Raw genomic sequence first — 13,936 nt, 5'->3', positions numbered from 1 at the left:
GAACCACTGCGAGCTCTGTTTTCTGTCTGTGTAATGGAGATGATAATAGTACCCCCCTGCTGAGGTGGTTGGAGGACTCAATAATGGAAATAAGAGTGTCTAGCACAGGACTGTCTTGTCTCCCCGGCTCTAAGCCAGCACCTACACCCTTCAGCCTTGCCCAACCCAGGGCTTCAGGCCAGGGAAGTCCCAGTGCAGCTTTGGTTTGTATAGAGGTGACTGGGTATTTTAAAGGGAGAATGAGGGAGTTGAGATGGGGAAGGGTAGGGGCTTGAAGAGACTCAGAGCAGTGAAAAATTACAAACAGTGGGTCAGGGTAAATGCTGATTAGGCCAGCTGTGTCTGCTATCTGGCAATAATTGAAGTTCAGCTTCTATCCTCCCACAGAGACTGGGAGACAGAGGCCTGATCCTTCCTGATGATTACATTTTAAAGGGATGGCTATCAGGTCCTTGAGAAAGACACTCCTGAGTTGTAGGAGGTACAAATACACCTCAGAGGGACAGAGAAAGCATTCACAATTGTAAGCCCTTTTTAGTAAATGCTCTAAGAAAGGGTGGTCAGGGTGTTGGTTAAAAACAGTAAATTCTTTTGGCAGCCTGGAGCTTTCTCAGGCAGGCACTTTAAGAGGGGGCTAGGGTCATCCTAGGGATGTGACCTTGAGCTGTTAGAAGCTATGTTAGTGTTTAAGTCTTTTAATGTCAGAGGTGGGAGTGAACGAAATCACTTGCGCTGAAGTCTGTAGTTGTTTGTGTTTTTTTGCGGTATGCGGGCCTCTCACTGTTGTGGCCTCTCCCGTTGCAGAGCACAGGCTCCGGATGCGCAGACTCAGCGGCCATGGCTCACGGGCCCAGCCGCTCCGCGGCATGTGGGATCCTCCCGGACCGGGGCACGAACCCATGTCCCCTGCATCGGCAGGCGGACTCTCAACCACTGCGCCACCAGGGAAGCCCTGAAGTCTGTAGTTTTTATAGGCCAAGGTTGTGGCCTAGTGGAGAAGAGGGCTTGGAGCCTGGCTACAGTTTGGCCTAGGAGAGGGCCTTTGTCACTGGGCACTGGGGACACACCACCTGGCACGTTTGGGAATGGTTCCACTTGATCTGGGACCAGCACCTAGACTGTTCTTTGGGGAAGAGCTCTCCCTCATTGGGTGCAGCCTCAGTAGTACTTCAGGGGCACGGAAGTCACTGCTGATATTTACACTGGGACAACAGGTGTAAACCAGGACCATCCTGGGCCAAAGCTGAGTCATCTCAGGATTTGGCCCCGGCTCCTTCATCCCCTCCTGCTGGCGCCCTCACCCTCCACTCTGCTGCAGCCACGTGGGCGGCTTCGTGGTTCTCCCTGCGAGGTCTTCTCCTGGCAGGGCCCTCTGCCCAGGACACTCTTTCCCTGGACCCCTACAGCCAGGCCTGGCAGCCCGGTCTTTCTGCTGGATTCAGCTCGCATGTCTCCGCTTGTGAGAAGCCTCCCCTGCCCAGGATACCACACTGTCCCTTATCTGCACGTATGCTCTTCCGTCTCCCTAAGGGGCTGTGGCCCAGCTAACTCCAGCCTCTGCTGCACACTCCCACCGGCCCACAGGAGGGACCTGCTCTGTGCTCCCTTCTCCCTGCTCCTCACACACTGGGTCATAATCTCGTATTTAACATTTGTCTCTACCATCAGACAGCCATTCTGGGCGGGGGCCCTGTTGGTCTGTTGCCAGCTGTACCCTCAGTGTCTGGGCACAGGGGTGTGGAGAGGCTGCAAAGGAAAAACAGGTGCTCCAGCCCGATCTGCCACCTGTCCCCAGTCTGCAGTTGACCCTCTGGGCTGGGCACACAAACTGACCCAACGCAACCTCACTCAAGGCCCACTGCCTGAGCCAGCCCAGGGCCCTCTCCAGACCCCATCCCTTCCACAAAAAAAGACACTCTGCTCCACTTTGCACAAAAATGTATTTCTGTGACATCCCAAAGTACAGACATTTACCCAGGCCCCAGGTGGTAATGCAATGCAATGTGAGCTCTGCCCGGGGCCTGGCTCAGGCCACGTGAGCATGGAAGGGAGGGGCAGATGTGGCCCATCTGCTAAGCTGAGGGACACAGGGCAGCTGGCCCTTCCCACGGCTGGGAGCGAAAGACCCCAGGGGAGAAAGGCCAGGTGCCTCTCCCCTGGGCTGCTCATCCAGACCGCTCTGTCTGCAGGCAGAAACACCAGGAGAATCCAAAAACAGGCCCAGGGAAGGAGGAGGGAAGAAAAGCCACCCCTCAAGGGCCACCTGCAGAGTCAGCTCTGCTCCCCAGCCCCTTGTTCCAGAGGGGCCTCCTCACCGCCGTCTGTGCCATGAGAAGCAATTCGGAGTGACATCAAGGGAGGACCACAAGATATTTCAAGATACGTTTGTGTCTCACACTTCTCTGAAACAACAGCACGGAGGTTTCCGAGGGAAAGCCTGGGGTCAGTATGGGAGGGGCGCGGGAAGGGCCCCGGAGGGCCGGGCAGGGCCGCTGCAGGATGTGCCAAATGCTGGTCTGGAGGTGTCTGCCTGTTGCCACCGGGAAAGGGTGGCTTGGGGACCTCCTGCCTGTGAGAGAGGTGTGGGGTCCTCTGGGCAGCGGGGCAGGCAGGGGCGAGTGAGGCAGGCTCAGTTCTGCTGGTGGGGTGCCTGGGCACCATGGGTGCTGCGGGCAGATGAGGGGTAGGGGGTGAGGGGAAAAAGCCCCTGGCCCCAGGAGGTGCTGGCTTCCAGGGTGGGGGGCAGGTTCTGGATATGTTTGGCAGAAGGGGCAGTGGAATCTGCCTGAATTCTGACCAGCCCTGGGCTGGGGCCTTCGACAGCCTGGGACCTGGTGGGAGACTAGGAGGCAGCCTCCATAGCAGCGTGGCCTCAGGCAGGCCTGGCCAGAGGGCAGCAGAGCCACTGTGAGCTCCACTCCTCGAGGGCCCTCTGGGGCTGGGACTGCCTGGACCTAGGCAGGTACGGCTTACTTGCTCGCCCCAGAGGCCCACAGCCGAGAGCACCAAGGCATTTGGGAGACCCAGTGGGGTTAGTTGTAATCTCCAAACCCCATCAGCTGCACCCAGGAACCTAGAGGGCGTTCTCAGGCTTTGGTGGGTGGGTTAGGGTGCTGGAGTGGGCTATCGAAAGCCCACTGCCTCTCCTAACAGGAAGGGAGGCCAAGGTCAGAGGTTACAGGGCGAGGGCTGGACACTCACAATGTTACGGGCATTTAGTCTGGCAGGGGTAGGAGTGAGTGTGGCAGCGATGAAGGCTTTGAGTTGGGGCTTGAGAATGGCCAAGGAAGCTGCGAGGACTCAGGGAGTGTTTCTTTTGTTTTTGTACAGAAATCATACACACAAAACTTCACACTTCCTAACCAAAAAAAAATAATATATATATAATATATATATATAAAATATATATATATAATATATATATATATATTATATATATATATATCTCACTAATGTTAAGGAAAAGCGTCGGTTGTGCAAAAGTCCCCCTGTGTCCCTTCATCCAGTTGGGAGGCTCCCCGGGTGGGGATCTGCCAGCTGGGCTGCTTGAGGGTGCTTCCTCCCAGCCTCGTGGTCCAGAGCAGTGGCGGCCGTGGGGGCAGAGGCCTCTATCTGGATGTGTCCATGTTCTCCTCTTTAAAGTTACTGCAGTGCTCAATCACCTTGCTGGAGACAATGAGAGAAAGAGGATTGGAGGGTGGGCTGGGGTTGGGGTGGGCCCAGCCCCTCCCAGCTGATCAGGCTGCGGGATTTGTTAGCCAACGGTAACCATGATGTTGACGCTGAATGAGATGAAGTGCACAAAGTGGTGGGCAGAGTGGCCAGCATGTGCGGGGTACCCAGGAAATGGTACTCGTGGCCACGAATGCCATCAGCCCCGCGTGCTCCCCTCCTACTTCCCCAGGCCCCCTTTCCACCTCTCAGTGCCTGGGCACCTGTGGTTAGGGGCGTCCCTGAATCAGCTCAGGCCTAACCTCCAAAACCTTCTGGTCTCTTTTTCAGCAACATCTTCCTTCTTCACCTTTTCCCTGTACACCCAGGCCTTTTTCTTCCCCAAAGTCTACTGGTGGTCCCCAAACTGGCTGCACATCAGATTCACCCAGAGATCCTGCTCCAGCAGCAGGTCCGGGTAGGGCTAGGGCAGCTGTGCTTGCACAAGTACAAGGGCCCGACACCCTGCAGCGGCCAAGTCCCCGTGCAGCGTTTGGGAGTCACCCCTCATGCTCAGATCTCGAGTCTGTCTCTCACTCTAGTCTGGCCCTTGGGAACCGCCGTCAGGTGTCACCCTGAACCCTGCATGGCCTTCCCGTTCACACTAAGCCTCTGGGTTGGTGGCGTGTGTGTGTGTGTGTGTGTGTGTGTGTGTGTGTGTGTGTGTGTGTGTGTGTGTGTGTGTGTGTGTGTGTGTGTGTGTGTGTGTGTGTGTGTGTGTGTGTGTGTGTGTGTGTGTGTGTGTGTGTGCACGGCAGCCTCCATGTGCTCAAGAGGTGCCTCAATGCCTTTTAGGAAGTAAGGGATGCCTGGGGTGGGACAGGACTGGTGAACAGGCAGAGGGATTTCTAAGCACCCTGCCATCAGGCTGGCCAGCTTGGGTACACACCTCAAGTCTTACAGAGATGTTCAAAGTGACTGGGGTAGGTTACGGGTCAGTCTTACCCAGTGCTTCTCAAACCTCCTGGGAGCCCTGTTGACAATGCACATTCCCAGGCCCACCCCAGAAAAGAAAATCTAGGTGGAACTGAATGTTTTTAACAATCTTTTTAGGTGATTCTTTAGGGAGATTAAGTTGGAGAACCACTCATTTTACCATTCTCAAACTCAGACCAATCTGTCAATTAAATGTTTAAGCAGTGGGCTTCCCTGGTGGTGCAGTGGTTAGGAATCCGCCTGCCAATGCAGGGGACACAGGTTCGAGCCCCGATCCGGGAAGATCCTACATGCCGCAGAGCAACTAAGCCCGTGCGCCACAACTACTGAGGCTGCGCTCTAGAGCCCACGAGCCACAACTACTGAGCCTGCGAGCCACAACTACTGAAGCCTGCATGCCTAGAGCCCATGCTCCGCAACAAGAGAAGCCACTGCAATGAGAAGTCCACACACCGCAACGAAGAGTAGCCCCCGCTCGCCACAACTAGAGAAAGCCTGCGCGCAGCAACAAGGACCCAACATAGCCAAAAATAAATAAATTAAAAACAAAAATAACGTTTAAGCGGTGCCTTTTTTTTTTTTTTTTTTGCGGTACGCAGGTCTCTCGCTGTTGTGGCCTCTCCCGTTGCGGAGCACAGGCTCCGGAAGCGCAGGCTCAGCAGCCATGGCTCATGGGCCCAGCCGCTCCGCGGCATGTGGGATCTTCCCGGACCGGGGCACGAACCCGTGTCCCCTGCATCGGCAGGCGGACTCTCAACCACTGCGCAACCAGGGAAGCCCAAGCAGTGCCTTTTGCCGACAATAACTGCAGAAACAGCCAGTGAGTAGTTGTCTGGGGAGCCTCTGAGCTCCAGGCCCCTCCCCCACGATACTCTTTATTCTGCACTGTGTTTAGAACTGGGGTAAACTTAACTCTGTTCTCTTCTAGAATGTATCCCGGGGAAAGCAAGGTCGTTACTGCTGATTGCGACACGTAGCATCTCTGAGGGTCTCTCTTGTGCACTGATGGGTGTGAGATCCCGGTAGATGATATTTTAGACCCGGTAGTGAAAAACGACACAGCAGAGGAAGGCCTTGATGGCCCTGCCGTGTCCGGGACCTTCACATTCAGAAACTCATTTGCATTCTGCCTGATCCCTATGTATTTTACCATACTGTGTCCTCTCTTTAGTTGGAATGTCTTTGGCCAAAAATAATGACAAGTTCTGACCTGACTTGCTAATGCCCAGGGATGAGAGGACGTAAGAAAATAAACCTTACAGATGAGGGCAATGACGCTCCGCTCAGAGCTTGGTCATCCAGTTTCCGGCCGCACTGTGGCCAAAATGACACTCAGGGAGGCCCCAGCTGGACGTCAGTATGCTGTCCACCTCCTCACTCAGCTCTGAGTTGCCCCTGGGAATTTCAGCCATTCCTAACCACGAGAGGGCCTGGCTGTGTCCCTCGCTCCCCCAAGTCTAGGCTCCAAGCAGAAACACTGCCAGTCTCTCACCGGGCCATTTCCTTGGTCTCTTGCCGCGCGGTTGCCATCTTGATCATGTCCCTCAGGAGGGGCATTCCACCTTCTTTGATCAGCAGGGGGCAGTACTTGTCCGCTATGGATAGGGACAGACAGCAGGTGATCAGGGTGGGATTTCTATCAGCCTGTTGCTCAGAAACCCACCCTTGCTGCAAGAACTGCCCTCCCAGAAGGCGGGATGAAGACTCGGCCCTGAGTGAGGGCACTGCTGCAACCGGCCAGGAGCCATGTTTGCCCAGCCCTGGGGCCCAAGTTCTGAGGCCACCTGGGGGAAGCAAGGGGTGAACCCCTTGGAAAAGGCTCTTCCCTTCTTTGCCTCACTGTGGCATTTCCCCCCGCCAAATGTCACCCAAACCAGCACCTTCTACTCTGAGAAGTTTTTGTAAAAATAGAGCTTCCTAAGCACTGCCCTTGGCTATCCTGATTCAACAGATCCAGGAACCTGTTTATTTGTACTTTTAACAAAATATTTCCAGCCAGGATGGAACCACCAGGGCTACCTATTGGGTGGCTTCATGGCTCACTCCAACAGAGAACATTCTAGGGCTCGGTATCCAGGGCTATACGCTCCACGGAGAACACGGGCATGTCAATGGCCCTCCAGCAGCTCTATGTCGTAGGAGCTATTTTTATCATCTCCATTTAATGATGAAAGAGCTGAGTTTCAGAGAGATGAAGTAATCCACTCAAAGTCACCCTAGAGGCTTGTCTGAGGGAGTCCGGGCTCAGGGCTCTTCCTCTGTGCTACACTGCCTCTTTGAGGTAAGGTGCTACTTTTTAGTAAGACTAACCTCAAGGAATAATAGAAAATTGGCAAATGCTTACTGAACAGCTGGGATGTGCCAAAGCACTCTTCCAAACACTTTACATGTCTTACTTCATAGCAATCCTATGCGGAAAGTACTATTACTACCCCATTTTAAAGATGAGGCAAATGAGGCATGGAGAGGTTGAGAAACCTGCTCAAAGTAACACAGGCAGTCTTCCCCCAAGGCCTGCACTCTTATTCACGCTGCCAGTAGCAGGACTGAGCAGTATCCAGGCACCAGGGCTCAGCACTTTCTGCTGGTTCTCTTTTCACATCAACCTTATGAGGTAAGTGTTATTATCCCCATTTTACAGAGGAGAAAACTGAGGCCCAGAGAGGTTAAATAACCTGCATGAGATCACATAACCAGTAAAGGAGAGAACTAGGGGTCAAACCTGGTCTGCAATCAAAGTCTCTTGGTGCTGCACCCTCTTTTTCCTCTCCCCCAAAGCCACTGAGCAGCGGACAGTTCAGGCTCTTCTAAGAGGGGGTGGGAGTCTCTCTGAGGAAATGAGTGAGACCTGTTTTCAAGTTCTCTCCTGTTCTCTCGGACGTCTGTTTCCTCGGGGGTTAGTTCTTGGTTTGGGTTGGTCTTACCCTGCCTTACAGAAGGCATGGAGATTTTTGACTATTCACTTGTATGGAAGCAGGAAACATTAAGAAAGCTGTCTGGGATCTCTGGATGGGCCGGCTCATCTGCCAGGCCTGCTTCTGCCCATGAGGCAGGGGCCAGCCATTATGCTGGGTGTCCCACCAATGCCAGAAAGTGGAGGGCTGGGTGCTGAGACGCAGACACTGACACCAGCTCTCATAGTACTTCCACCCGGATTATCACCTCCCTGAGGGCAAGTCTGCTTTCAGCCGATGAGTGAACAAAGGGTTAGTGGGTACTCACGGTAGACAGACACCAGGTTGTACAGGGCCCAGGTGGCCCAATGCTGGCTGACAGGTGAGATGCCCTGGGGAAGGAGGCGAAGAATTGGCTCAAATGACCTATAGGAAGAAAAATCAAGGTCACTTTTTTTTTTTTTTTTGCCACTCCGTGCGGCTTGAGGGATCTCGGTTTCCTGACCAGGGAATGAAGCCAGGACATGGCAGTGAAAGCCTGGAATCCTAACCACTAGGCCACCAGGGAACTCCCTCAAGGTCACTTTTGATGCCGGGCATTGTGGGGGGAGGTGCATTGTCTCTTGTTGGGGGTTTGTCCTCACTGAAGGGTCCCGTGGACAAATGATGAGCAGGCCAGTAGGATGGAGGGGACGGGGGGCACCCGGCCCTTCAGGCTCCACAAAGAGAGCGCCCTGGTGAGAGAGGTCATGAGCACCCTGGGAGGTGGGGGACAAAGGACCCTGGGAAGCAGCAGAGATTGACTGCACTTCCCATAATGGCCTTCTACTACGCATCATCTGGAGTCATGGTCCAAAAGCCTGAAAAATGTATGTGCAACCTCCACCCCCTCCCCGGGCCAGCGATTCCACTTCAGCTCTCCTCTGAAATGACAGTAACTGGAGTGTCGGCAAAGCCACGAGCATGAGCCTGTTCCTCCCAACACGGGTTTTCAACTTCAATGTCCATCAATACAAGATGGCCCAGGTGCACACAGAAAGTGACTCAGGCATAAAACGATGAGGGAGACGCATAGCTGCGGCTGGAAATTCACACACGAGATAGTAAGACTTGATGCCAGCTGGACTGGAGGTAATTAAATCTGTGCACAGAAAACTGCTGGAAGGGGGGCGCCAGAATGTGGGGGGACGCCCTTCTAGGGAGTGAATGGTTTCCGTTTCGTTTCCTGCTGCGTGTCTGTATTTTCTCCTTCTTTTTCCACAACTGGACGGGTATCAAATGTTTGTAAACGACAGGCTCTGGGTACACACAGGTGTGGACGTGAGGAAACAGGCACCAAACTGTAGAGGTGAGATGTGCACATTCACATGCTGCGCTCTACGTGGACGACACCTCGGTTAGTAACGCCTGGCACAGGACGAGGAGGAGGGCAAGCAGCTCGCACCAGACCTTGTTGGGAAGGAGCATCCTGTCCTAGCACTTACCCCACGTCCACGTCCCACGCCTCCCCACTCCGCACCTGTAATTGATATTTCTCCGTGAGTTGATGTCCCAGCTCTGGATGGCTGCCCACATGCGCTCCTCTACCTCCTCCCGCTGGGGTTCACAGATGCCCCAGGCCTCAGGGCCATCAAACATGATGTGGGAGAGGACGCCACAGGCATTGTAGGAAACCTCAATCCCATCAGCCTTGCTCTCCAGCAGGTTGCTGCCAAGAAGAGAGAAGAATGGAGTCCTGATCCCCAAGTCCCTCTTCAGATACCAGCTGCTGGACCCCAACTAAAAGACCAGATACCAGAGGTACTATTGATTTCTTTATCACTTATCATTTGTACCCAGATGACTTCTAAAGGGTATATAAGGTCGCTTAAGGTAAGATACAGCTACAACAGGACCATTTATGGAGGGTTGAAAGAATAAGAAACTGCATCATAGAGTGAAGGCGGCATTCCTAACAGAAATCTAGGCTAACAGCAGTTACTGGAACTGAGCACTGACTAGAGCTCTGAGCATCCTGGCAGCCAAGGCAAAAAGGAAAAGAAGAGAAGTACCAACCTGAAGACACTGATGAATTGGGAAGTCATTAGCTGGGGCCGTAGCTCCTTCACCTCTGCCACATTCCCCAAGAGTCCTAGCATATTCCGATGCAGCTCCTGCTTCTCTGGGAACTCCTGGCAAAATGAGAGCCATTGGGGGTCATATCAATGAGTACTTAATTAGTGTCTGATACTGGTAACCTAGAAGCTTTATGAGCATCTGTCTGGCCATTTCAACTAGATAGACAAAGCGGGGGTGGGGGGGCGGGTGCAATCTGCTGCTCTCCTACCTTCCGGTACACCTAGGACAGTGCTGGGTACACACTACAAGGGATTAAAGTGGTAGAGCTCCCTGCCACAAAATCAAAGGCTGAGTGGAGATGTGACCTATAAAATTGTGAATGGGACAAACATGATTCTATTTACCAAAGCTCAAAATATTAGTCTAAGGGAATCCTTTTGGAAACTAGAGCAAGACAATCAAGAATGAGTTTTAGGATGAAGAGACCATCCTACTGGACAGAATTCTGTCTGGCTGATACCTCAGTGGACCCCAGCCAGACCTAGAGAGTCTGAGAAATCATGCTGAGAAGGACGGGTCTGAGTTCTCCCTTGGAGGGAGGGCTCTAAGGGGGCGCCCAGCCAGGTCGTCTGGGTCAGGGAAGACCTCTGGAGCTCCTTCCTGTTGGCAGCAAATCCTGGGCTGGCGGGCCTGTGAGTTGACCCCCACTGCCCGTCCATGGGAACCATGGGGAGAGGGGTTGCTGGGGGACATGGGGACAGAAGAGCGGCCAAGTGGGAGTAAGGAGGCTTCTGGAGAGGGCGCTACCTTCAGGCAGTCCAGGAAGAGCTTCATGCCGTTGAAGTTAAGGAACATCTCGCAGTTGTCGGGGGTCTCATCCGTGATGTTCCACAGGGCGCTCCAGGAGAACTCCATCACCTGGTCGCACTGCAGCGGGGAGACGGCTCAGCACAGGTTCACCTGGATGGGCCCCCAGGCTCCTGGCACCCGGTGACAGGGTCCCCTGACACAATGTGGACACCCCCCCAGGGGCAAGCCAGTCCCTTCTCAGGCTAGGGGAGGGGCAGGGTGGCTCCATGAAGACTCAACTTACTATCTTGTCCAGCAGCTTCTTCTGAATCAGCTTCAGCATGGTCTGTGGGCAGAGAAGAGAACTTGCCAGGGGGGCCAGGGCTTCAAGAGCTACCATGTCCCCCAAGAACCAAGAGGGAGGGAAGAGTTAGCAATTCTATTCCTGTTAATACATCCCGACGAGACCAAATCTGCCTCTCTATTTGGGAGGCTGTTGGGAGAAGTACCACCCACGGACCTGATACTTGGCATCAGGACGCCTGGGTGCTAGTCCTGGCTCGAGCCTGACCCCACGTGGCTGTGGGCACGGCCCTCCTCCTCTGTGGGTTTCAGCCTCCCCAGTGATAACTGAAAGGAGGAGACTAGATGTGCCTTCCTTTCTTCAGCAAATATTTATTAACTCCCCACTGTGCACCAGGCCCTGTGCTAGGAAGTGCCAGGGACGGGATGATGGAAGGAACAAGCACGGCGTCTCTCCCTACGGAGCTCACAGCCAGTGGGGAGGCTGATGTTAAACAGATAGGCCCTCAGATATTTATTTAATCCCAGTTGGGAAGACATAAGAGGGGCACTTGGTCTGAGGAGGCAGGAGTGACTTGTACAGTGGGACCCAACAGGAGAGTGGAGGGACTGGGAGAGGATGACAGAGTGTTCTCTAGGTGGAGGAAATCTACGGGTCATCAGCAAATTTCACCGTTAGGAAATTCTTCCTTTGGAAGTAGCTGTTTTTTTTTTTGGGGGGGGGGTGGCTGTTCCACGTGGCACATGGGATCTTAGCTCCCCAGACCAGGGATCGAACCCGCAGCCCCTGTATTGGAAGCTCAGAGTCTTAACCACTGGACCGCCAGGGAAGTCCCAGGAAATTCTTCCTTTGGTCCGGCCCAAATCCTCCCTTTGGGCAGTGGGGCTGTGGAGGAGGGAGGGAGACGCAGCCCCCGCCGCGCGCGCACGCACCACGACAAAGCCCATCTTGCCCACGGCCTCCTTGTGGTCGTTGTCCACCTGGCAGACCAGGGCGTTGCACAGGTGCACGGCGATGCGCTGGATCGACTCGTCCTGCCGCGTGGGGTTGAGGATGCTGAGCAAGAGCTCGTTGACTCGGCGGTACTGGAACTCCAGCTCCTCAGGGATGCTGAAGTTGCAGAGGGTCAGGCAGCAGTTCCGCTGGACCTGGGCGGGGCCAGGAGACAAGCGGAGCACAGTCAGGGTCAGCCTTGGGAGCTGGACTTGAGGGGCTCCCTAGAGGTGTGAGATCATCCAGAGCTGTGGTGGTCCACGAAGGCTGCCTGGAAGAGGAGACTACGAGGCTTTTTTTTTTTTAAATATTTTTTAAAAACGTGAACTGTAATATACAGAAGAGTGCATAAAACACAAATGTATAGTTTTGCAAATAATTATAAAGCAAACAAGCTTTTCAACAACCATGTAAACACCATTTGGGTCAAGAAACAACATTGCCAGCACCCAAAAGTCCCCATATGTCCCTTCCTGGTCATAAGCCCCTCTCCCCACGAGAGAGCCCCATCCCTGCCTTTCACTTGAAAGATTCTCTAGCATCTTGTGGCTTTTTGTTCAACCACAGGTTTGCAAGATCAACCGTCTTGTTATAAGTAGCTGAAATGCATTTTTTTTCATTTGCAGTATAGAATTCTAATTTATTTATGCAGTCCACTGCTAGCGGACGTTCGGGTAGACTTCAGTGTTTGGCTACTTCAAACAGTGTCCTGTACGTGCATCCTGGTGTCCATGTGTGTGGGCTCCTCTAGGGCACCCACGCGCAGGGTGGAGTTTCTAGGTCACAAGGTGTGCACGTCTTCAGCTTTACCAGGTTAACACCAGACTGTTTCCAAGGTGGCTGTACCAGTTTATACTCCTACCAGAAGCACAGAAAAGTTCCAGTCACTCCACATCCTCAATTACTCTTTGTGCTGTCTGTGGGTTTCTTTCTTTCTTTATTTTACAGTGTTCTCAGTGCATTTTCCTCATAATTTCCTTCCATGCTTTCTCAATAGATACTGGAAGTTCACCATACTTCATTACTTATATAAATTAGAGGATATCCTAATCCTCTAATTAACTTGTTAACCCTTGTTAACTCTGTCCTTTTTCTCCCCCACAATATACATATATTTCGTAATTTGAGAAAAAAAATTATTTTAAATCATAAAAGCAATACTTACTATAAAAATTTCAAAAAATACTATCTGAGTAGAAAGTTATAAAGTCCCCCACTTAATTCTTCAGAAGTAATTGCCGTTAAAAGTTTGATGCAGGACTTCCCTGGTGGCGCAGAGGTTAAGGATCCGCCTGCCAACGTAGGGGACATGGGTTCGAGCCCTGGTCCAGGAAGATCCCACATGCCGTGGAGCAACTAAGCCCGTGCGCCACGACTACGGAGCCTGTGCTCTGGAGCCCGCAAGCCACAACTGCTGAGCCCACGTGCCACAACTACTGAAGCCTGCACACCTAGAACCCGTGTCCCACAGCAAGAGAAGCCACCGCAATGAGAAGCCCACGCACCACAACGAAGAGTAGCCCCCGCTCGCCGCAACTAGAGAAAGCCTGCGCACAGCAACGAAGACCCAACGCAGCCAAAAATATTAAAAGAAAAAAAAGTTTGATGCACAACCTTCTAGATTTTTCTACCATGGAAATACAAATGTATACTTGGGGGAGGGGAGAGGCGAAAGAAGGTTTTATCCATATTGGTCCAAAACTTCTCTTCACTTATCAACATGCAGAGCCATCCATCTTTCCATGTTAGGATGTACAGATTTACCATCATATCCCATGATGTGGGCAGATCTTACGTTAATCTTTCAGGTCCAGGCCCCTATTGCTAAAACATTTTGGTTGCCTCTGACGTCTTATTTAATCAAAAAGGGAGGATGTACATGTATCTTTTTCCTCTAAAAACATTTCTAACTGTGGAATTTACGCCAAAAGATAAATGCATTCACAGTTTTGGCAGGTTCTGCAAGTTGCCCTGTGAAGAGGTTGTTCAGGTCACACCTCACCAGTGGAAAGTGCGAGTGTGTTCTTCCCCTGACCTTTGTCAACGGACATCATCAATCTCTCGAGTCAAAAAGTGATTATCGGGCTTCCCTGGTGGCACAGTGGTTGAGAATCTGCCTGCCAATGCAGGGGACATGGGTTCGGGCCCTGGTCTGGGAGGATCCCACATGCTGCGGAGCAACTAGGCCCGTGAGCCACAACTACTGAGCCTGCGCGTCTGGAGCTTGTGCTCCGCAACAAGAGAGGCCATG

The 13,936-nt window shown here is 52.8% G+C and overlaps 1 protein-coding gene across 4 annotated transcripts in view; it reads right to left on the bottom strand.

Annotated features, from left to right (window-relative positions):
* Positions 1 to 1,921: 1,921 nt before the first annotated feature.
* Positions 1,922 to 13,936, bottom strand: part of ZER1 (zyg-11 related cell cycle regulator) — a 30,421-nt gene continuing 18,406 nt past the window's right edge. For 2 of the 4 annotated variants that reach the window (XM_030858445.2, XM_030858446.2), the window contains exons 9-16: positions 11,625 to 11,840; positions 10,693 to 10,734; positions 10,407 to 10,526; positions 9,597 to 9,712; positions 9,061 to 9,249; positions 7,870 to 7,967; positions 6,140 to 6,242; positions 1,922 to 3,666 (exon numbers count right to left, since the gene is read on the bottom strand). In XM_030858445.2, the coding sequence (XP_030714305.1) occupies positions 3,609 to 3,666; positions 6,140 to 6,242; positions 7,870 to 7,967; positions 9,061 to 9,249; positions 9,597 to 9,712; positions 10,407 to 10,526; positions 10,693 to 10,734; positions 11,625 to 11,840 (942 nt within the window). In that variant the 3' untranslated portion in view covers positions 1,922 to 3,608. The other 2 variants (XM_060300341.1, XM_060300342.1) reach the window with 2 other exon arrangements.

The sequence above is a fragment of the Globicephala melas genome, chromosome 6 (assembly GCF_963455315.2).
Source record: "Globicephala melas chromosome 6, mGloMel1.2, whole genome shotgun sequence".
NCBI classification, from domain to species: Eukaryota; Metazoa; Chordata; class Mammalia; order Artiodactyla; family Delphinidae; genus Globicephala; species Globicephala melas.
Note: the sequence above shows the minus strand (reverse complement) of the source record. Positions and strands in the feature narration are given on the sequence as shown.